The 8,219-nt window shown below is 38.4% G+C and overlaps 1 protein-coding gene across 4 annotated transcripts in view; it reads right to left on the bottom strand.

Annotated features, from left to right (window-relative positions):
- COMMD1 (copper metabolism domain containing 1) overlaps window positions 1-8,219 on the bottom strand; it is a 231,129-nt gene that overhangs the window by 131,140 nt on the left and 91,770 nt on the right. For all 4 annotated transcript variants that reach the window (XM_017522194.2, XM_017522195.2, XM_017522187.2 and 1 more), the window contains one exon: window positions 7,552-7,833. In XM_017522194.2, the coding sequence (XP_017377683.1) occupies window positions 7,552-7,815 (264 nt within the window). In that variant the 5' untranslated portion in view covers window positions 7,816-7,833. The remainder of the gene's footprint in view (window positions 1-7,551; window positions 7,834-8,219) is intronic.

An 8,219-nucleotide genomic window follows, 5' to 3' on the forward strand; every position in this document is an offset into this window, starting at 1 on the left:
TTTTGTAGTTTTAGTAGAGAGGGGGTTTCACCATGTTGACCAGGGTGGTCTTGATCTCTTGACCTCGTGATCCACCCGCCTCGGCCTCCCAAAGTGCTGGGATTACAGGCTTGAGCCACCGCGCCCGGCCATTCAGATATAATTTCTTACACTAATTAACTTTCTTTCATTTTGAGCTCCATAAGATAAGGAACTTGTCTGTATTGTTCACTGATACATCCTCAACTCCTATGTAGTGTCTGACACATAGGAGATGCTTTATAGCGAATTTTGTGATTTATCCATTCCAGAAATATCAACCGAATACCACGTGCTGGGTGGCGTCCTAGACTTTGAGGATACAGCAATAAAAAAAAAGTCTTTGTCCTCTTAAATGCTAATCTGGAGCACAGACAAGATTAATAAGTAAAATAGTATGTTAGGTAGTAATAAGTGACAAGAAGAAAAAAAAACTAAAGTAACAAAAGGCAGACCAGCAGTTGTCCACAAATTGTGGATGACTGTAAAGGAATACAGTCCCCATTTATGGGGTGGGAAACATGTTCTGGTTCTTGACTGTCATGGTGTTTTCACAGACATATACACCAGCCAAAATTAATTAAACTGTATACTTTAAATAATTTATCATATAATACACTGTAAACTGTAAATAATAAACATTAAAGCAGGATGTGGAGAACCCTTTTAGAGAGGTAGCTGGTGAAGACCTAATGAGAAGGTAATTTAAAAAAAAAAAAAGACTTTAAGGAAGTGAAAAGGCTAGCTATATCTAGAGTAAGACAAATTGAGAGAGAGGCAAGAGCAAGTATAAAGGTCCTGAAGATCCCCAGCATGTTCCAGAAATTAGCAACAAGGCCAGTGGGTCTAGCTAGAGTAGACAAAGTAAGGGAGAGAACTATTAATCTGACTAACATAGAAAGCCACTGGAGTGAGTTGGGAAGCCATAAATATATTTTCTGACTTACGCATTAACACAGTCATCCTGGATGCTGTGTGTTAAAAACAGACTGAAAAGCAGAAGCAGAGACATCAGTTAGGAGGATGTTATAATCTAGGAGAGAGGTGATGGTGACCTAAACAAAGTATTTGGGGTAGTGAGAAGTGTTCAAATTTTGGATATATTTTAAAACAGACTAAGCAAGATTTGATGGTGGAACGGATGTGAGCATAAAAAAACAGAAAGATATGAACTGGAAGAATGGAGGTGCCACTAACTGAGATGAGAAAAAATGCAGGATGAACAGGTTTTGGGGACATATGAGGAACACAGTTTTGGGCATATTCAATTTTTGATACCTTTTACACATTTAAGTGAAGATCTCAAGTATGTAATAAATATATATCTGAAATTTAGGGGAGAAATCCAGTTTGGAGATGTAAACTTGGGAGCCATTATCACATAGATGGTATTTAAATGCACGGAACTACATGAGATCAACTAGGAAGTGAGCTGTAAAAAAGGAAAAAAAGAGGATCAAGGACAGAGCCCAAGAGTAGACCAACATTGAGATGTTGTGAGAATTAGAAGAAAGGAGTAAAAGAGATTTTAAAAGAAAAAAAAAAAAAGAGCTAGAAGGCTAGCAGGAAAATCAGGCAAATGTGGTATTCTGGAAAACAAATATTTCAAGGACAAGGTAATTCAAGTATGTAAAATTCTGAATATGGATCAAGTAACTAACGTCTCAAGACTAAGATGAGAATAAATGTAAAAACATTATATAAATTTTTAAGAAAAGACTTGGCTAAGAAAAATAAGTACTCTATTAACAGTAAACTAGTCTAATCTTCAATACTTCAAAAATATTAAATACCACTTATTACGATTTTTATGTAAAACATTCTCAAAAATGTCTACTTTTCAACTGGCAAGTTATTAATAACTGAATACTTCTGATTTTAATGTTTTCAAAACTAAAAAGCATTAAACTTAACATTTTCTTTCACTAGTTACTACAAGTATTTCACTAGTCATTCACTAGAATTCACTAGAATAGTACTTTCACTATTCATTATAACTAGTGATGTTGTAAAAAAAAAAAAAAAAAAAAAAAAGTTTTTCTTAGCTTTTTTTTGTTTTTGGTAAAACATCCCCTTCTCCACAAAGTATTTTTGTAAATAGCTAATTCAGGGTTAGTTTGAATTTTAATGGTAAGTTTTGGATTTTCATAGTTTTTTAAACAAGTGTGTGAAAGCAAAAATTACGACTTTCTAGGGAAACAAAATTTCTTTTTCTTTCTTTCTTTCCTTTTTTTTTTTCTGAGACAGTCTCACTCTGTTGCCCAAGGTGGAGTACAGTGGTATGATTTTGCCTCACTGCAGGCTTCACCTACTTCAGCCTCCCAAAAGTAGCTGGGACTACAGGCATGTGCCACTATGCCTAGTTAACTTTTATACTTTTAGTACAAACAGGGTTTTACCAAGTTGGCCAGGCTGGTCTCGAACTCCTGAACTCGGGTGATCCGCCAGCCTCAGCCACTCAAAGCACTGGGATTACAGGCATGAGCCATCATGCCCAGTCTTATTCTTTCTTTTTTCTATGTTTTAAGCATTGCCTTCTATAAATTATACCTTTAAATTCAACTGTAAGTTTAGGACCATAACTTTAGAACACAAACTATTATAGAATACTTCTTAGAGCTACAAAAAGAGTTGACTCATTCAGAATTAAAGTTTAAATAAATTCCATGTTCTAAATCGGATATAAAATATGAAATAGGAAATTCCTTTGTTTTCAAGTATTCTAGGCCTAGTGTGGTAACTCACACCTGTAATCCCAATACTTTGGGAGGCCGAGGTGGGCATATCACTCAAGGTCAAGAGTTCGAGACCAGCCTGGCCAACACGGTAAAACTCTATCTCTACCAAAAATGCAAAAGTTAGCTGGGTGTGGTGGTACATGCCTGTAGTGCCAGCTACTCGGGAGGCTGAGGCAGGAGAATCGCTTGAGCCCAGGAGGTGGAGGCTGCAGTGAGCTGAGAGCACACCACTTCTGGGTGACAGAAGGAGACTCTGTCTCCAGATAGATAGATAGATAGATAGATAGATAGATAGATAGATAGATATGTATTCTAAACTGATTTAAGTATCCTCAAGCTGTTAAATTTTATCAACCCCTACCGACAAAGGATGGTTGAATGTCTATCAGAAAACTAGTTTCACTAATTTCTTCGGAGGCTTTCCTTTAGTACATTATTAAAAGTAAAAATCAATCTTAAATATAAGAATTATCAGAAACAAATATATATTGCTTGCATTACAGCGTATATAACCAAACACGATATCTAAGTTCCCTTTGGTAGCTATTTGGAGTAAGGCAACATAATCTCAAAATGGTGACTGAATGTTGATAAAATAAAATGGCATTTTACTTAATTCCTAACCTTTACATCTCTCCATGTATTTACATACATACACAGGTGTATATATATGTTTTTGTGTGTGTTTGTATGACAGTGTGTGTGTGTATGTGTGTGTGCATGCAGCTTTTCTGCTTCCCTTACGACACAAAGCAGATAGCAGTGGTGATATTCCTCAGCCTTGTGAAGCTACAATGGTACATGACGAAGTTCAATATAAATTGATTTTATTTATTTATTTATTTATTTATTTATTTATAGACAGGGTCTCAATCTCACTCTGTCACTCAGGCTGGAGAGTAGTGGCGCAATCACAGCTCACTGCAGCTTCAATCTCCTGGACACAGGGATCCTTACCCTCACAAGTAGCTTGGATTACAGGCATGCAGTACCACGTCTGGCTGATTTTCATATTTTTTGTAGAGAGGGGTCTCACCATGTTAACCAAGCTGGTCTTAAACGCCTGGGGCTCAAGTAATCTGCCTCCCTCAACCTCTCAAAGTGCTGGCATTACAGGTGTGAGCCACTGTGCCCAGTCATAAACGAATTATTAATTATAGATTTTAGCAGATTATTACACCTTAACTAGCTAGAATCACAAAAGGAGATCAGTGCATAGTTATGCATAGCTTAATGAGGGGAATACATTCTGAGAAATGTGCCATTAGGCTATTCATTGTGTGAACATGATAGAGTATACTTACACAAACCTAGATGGTGTAGCCTGCTTATATACCTAGGCTGTATGGTATAGCCTATTGGTTCTAGGCTATAAACCTGTACAATGTGTTACTGTACTGAACACTGTAAGCAACTGCAACACAATGATAAGTATTATATTTGTTTAACTAAACACATATAAATATAGAAAAGGTACCTTTAAAATACAATATTATCATCTTATGGGACCACTATCCTATATGTGATCCATCAGTGACTGAAATGTCATTATGCAGTACATGATTATATTTAGTTTCCTTCAAAAGGAATTTTAGAAATTAAAAATAAATTAATAACTTCCCTTGAGATTAGGGGTTTATCTATGTTTCAGACAAAATTGCTGGGTTTTTAATACAGAGCCCAATCTATTTTGATTCTGTAAAGTATAATCAGTGCATAACTTGATGTGGGTGCCATAGGTGTTCTAAAAATTGGGAACCTGATTTAGTAAAGTATTTCATAAATAACACTGACCTAGAAGCTGGCATAAGTACTAGCCAAGGATCCAATTCTCCATTTCCTGTAGGATGTGGGCTATATGTTTTACTGCTGGTCTAGGTTCTATTATTGTTTACTTTATTCTTTACAACTTTTCTTGACTTCATATATTTGTATTAAAAAGGATTTTATGGATTAAAGTGCAATATAAATCATTTTCATTGTGACCATTTCTTTAATACTTTACTACTATTTACCATTTCTTTACTGCGGTGAAGTATGTGATGTACAATAAACTGCACATAATAAAGTGTACACATCCATGAAATCATTGCCATGCTTTTACACTTTTTTTTTTTTCGATAAAGAGTCTCACTCTGTCACCCAGGCTAAAGTGCAGGGATCTGTTCTCACTGCAACCTCCGCCTTCCGGGCTCAAGTGATTCTTGTGCCTCAGACTCCTGGGTAGCTGGAACTACAGGCATGCACCACCATGCTCAGCTCATCAGCCTCCCAAAGTGCTGGGATCACAGCAACTTGTAACCTAGAAAACTATGATAGTATTAACAAAATAGTATCATAGCTTTCTAGGAGTCTTGAAATAGACACATATGTTTTCATATTCCTGCCCATATGTTAAATATAGACAAAATGAAATAAGCACTACTGGCAGGATAAAAAATCAATAGCTGACATAAATGGCTGGTAAAACCTAGATATGCAAGTATACTTACTACACTTTTCTAATCTGTTGGGGGTGTGTGTGTATAAAAATATCTGTTATATAACATAATGGTTAAGAGAACAGACTTGAGTTTTTTGGGTTGTTTTTTTTTTTGAGAAAGAGTCTCACTGTTGCCCAGGCTGGAGTGCGATAGTGCCATCTCGACTCACAGCAACTTCTGTCTCCTGGGGTCAAGCGATTCTCCTACCTCGGCCTCCTGAGTAGGTGTCCACCACCACAGCCAGCTAATTTTTATATTTTTAGTAGAGATGGGGCTTCCCCATGTTAGCCAGGCTGGTCTTGAACTCCTGACCTCAGGTGATCTACCTGCCTCAGCCTCCCAAAGTGCTGGGATTACAGATGATTACAGATGTGAGCCACCATGTCGACAAGAACTGACTTTAGGATCAGACAAACTACTCAACAAGTACAAGTAGCAGTATTTTACAATACTGAATAAAAGGTGCCCCAAATTTTATTTATTTATTTGTTTTTGAGACAGAGTCTCCCGCCTGGGCTGGAGTGCAGTGGCGTGATCCCTGCTCACTGCAACCTCCACTTCCCAGGTTCAAGCGATTCTCCTGCCTCAGCCTCCTGAGTAATTGGGAATATAAGTGCCTGACACCATGCCCATCAATTTTTTTTTTTTTTTTTTTTTTTGTATTTTTAGTAGAAGAGATGGGGTATTACCATGTTGGCCAGGCTGGTCTTGAACTCCTGACCTCAAATGATCCACCTCCCTTGGCCTCCCAAAGTGCTGGGATTACAGACATGAACCACCATGCCCAGCCAAAGAACAGAAGGTTTTAATGAATTATCTTTTTTCTTTTTTTTTTTTTGAGATGGAGTCTCACTCTTGTCTCCCAGACTGGAGTACAGTGGCTCAATCTCGGCTCACTGCAATGTCTGCCTCCCGGGTTCAAGTGATTTTCCTGCCTCAGCCTTCCGAGTAGCTGGGATTATAGGCACGTGCCACCACACCTGACTAATTTTTGTATTTTTAGTAGAGATGGGGTTTCAGCATGTTGGCTGGTCTCAAACTTCTGACCTCAGGTGATCCACCCACCTTGGCCTCCCAAAGTGCTGGGATTACAGGCATGAGCCACCACACCCAGCCTGAATTATGTTTTTTGGTTTTTTTTTTTGAGACGCAGTTTCACTCTTGTTACCCAGGCTGGAGTGCAATGGCACGATCTCGGCTCACCGCAACCTCCGGCTCCTGGGTTCAGGCAATTCTCCTGCCTCAACCTCCTGAGTAGCTGGGATTACAGGCACGCGCCACCATGCTCAGCTAATGTTTTGTATTTTTAGTAGAGATGGGGTTTCACCATGTTGACCAGGATGGTCTCGATCTCTTGACCTCGTGATCCACCCGCCTCGGCCTCCCGAAGTGCTGGGATTACAGGCTTGAGCCACCGCGCCTGGCCGAATTATCTTTTAAATTAAAATTAAAGTCAGTACAGAAATGCAAACACTGAAAAATCTAACGAAACTAAAAAAAAAAGTGTAAGAAAATCTGACAGCTCAAAATACTCTCATGATTAAGAAGAAATAAATTTCTATTGTAGGATATAATAGAAGCACTTATTTGATTATTTATCTGAAAATAAATGTGATTAGCTAATTTAGTGACCTGGGTTTTCTCTTCCTAATTATCAGTTTCTTTTCTTCCCCCAAAAGACACAAGCCAGATCATTAAAAGTCTGAGCTGGCAGTCTCTGGAACACAAACTGAATGACTTCAAGAAAAACCATATAAACACAGAAATTATCTGCTATAATGACTGCTGAAACTGTTGGGAAAAGAAGCACTGCTCTGTACATAAGATTAAATTGAGAATTATTTGTGAGCTCAAGTACAGAGATTGCACATTTAGGGATCTTTAGGAACCATGTATTAATGTAAATTAAGATACATTGCCTCCTATACATGATTGATTATTAAAGATGACTGGATGAGACTGTTGTTTAATCTGAATTCTTGGTCTTTATTTATTATCTCTATTATTGTCTTGGAAATTCTGACCAAATGCCAAGGATATTGAGATCTAACCAAAGGCGGCAGTGGCCAGCTTCTGCGCAATCACATTATTGGCCCATTCTGTTCTTCTGAGACAGCTGCCAGGACCCTGAGGCTAGTTTCTAGACTCTGTCCACAAGTGAGGGTATCCAAATTTTCAGATTCTACCTCTGAAAAAAGATTCTAAGAAACAGTGTCTTTTCCTGTTGCTGTTTTATATAAAATCAGTCTGAATGTACAAGCTAACATGTAATGAAAAATATAGTTTACAAAGGAAAATTAAGTTGAACTTACCTGTCCATATTTGCCTAATTCCAGCTCTATAATGGCAACAGGCATGTGTATTTGAGCTGAGTGCCTTGACTGAGACTTGCCATCAACTCTCCAGCTCAGGCCCCGAAGCCCGCTATTCCAGCGGCTCTGGTTCATGAGGCTTTCACGGATTTTTGTCTTGTGGCTCTTCCAGAATTTAGAAATGACAGCAGCTTGGTCAGATGTGATCCCACCTTGCTTTTTGGTTTGAGCAGTCAAGTATGCCTCCAGCTGGTTGAAATCCATGTCTGCAGATGCAATAGACTGTAAAGATGACAGAAAAGGCAACAAATTTGGATTTAGTAGGTAACTAGAAAGAGATAGCTTCTTAACTAAAGATCATATTTTGAATTCTCTTTAATCACTGAAACAGGCAAGGCACAGTGGTTCACACCTGTAAACTCAGCACTTTGAGAGGTCAAGATGAGATCACTTAAGTCAGGAGTTCAAGACCAGCCTGGCCAACATGGTAAAACCCCATCTTTACTAAAAATACAAAAATTAGCCAGGCATGGTGGTACATGCCCATAATCCCAGCTACTCAGGAGACTGAGGCATGAGAATCACTTGAACTAGGAGGCAGAGGTTGCAGTGAGCCAAGATTGTGCCACTGCATTCTAGCCCAGGTGACAGAGACCCTGTCTCAAAAA

Source organism: Cebus imitator, unplaced genomic scaffold (assembly GCF_001604975.1).
Source record: "Cebus imitator isolate Cc_AM_T3 unplaced genomic scaffold, Cebus_imitator-1.0 Scaffold23, whole genome shotgun sequence".
NCBI lineage: Eukaryota > Metazoa > Chordata > Mammalia > Primates > Cebidae > Cebus > Cebus imitator.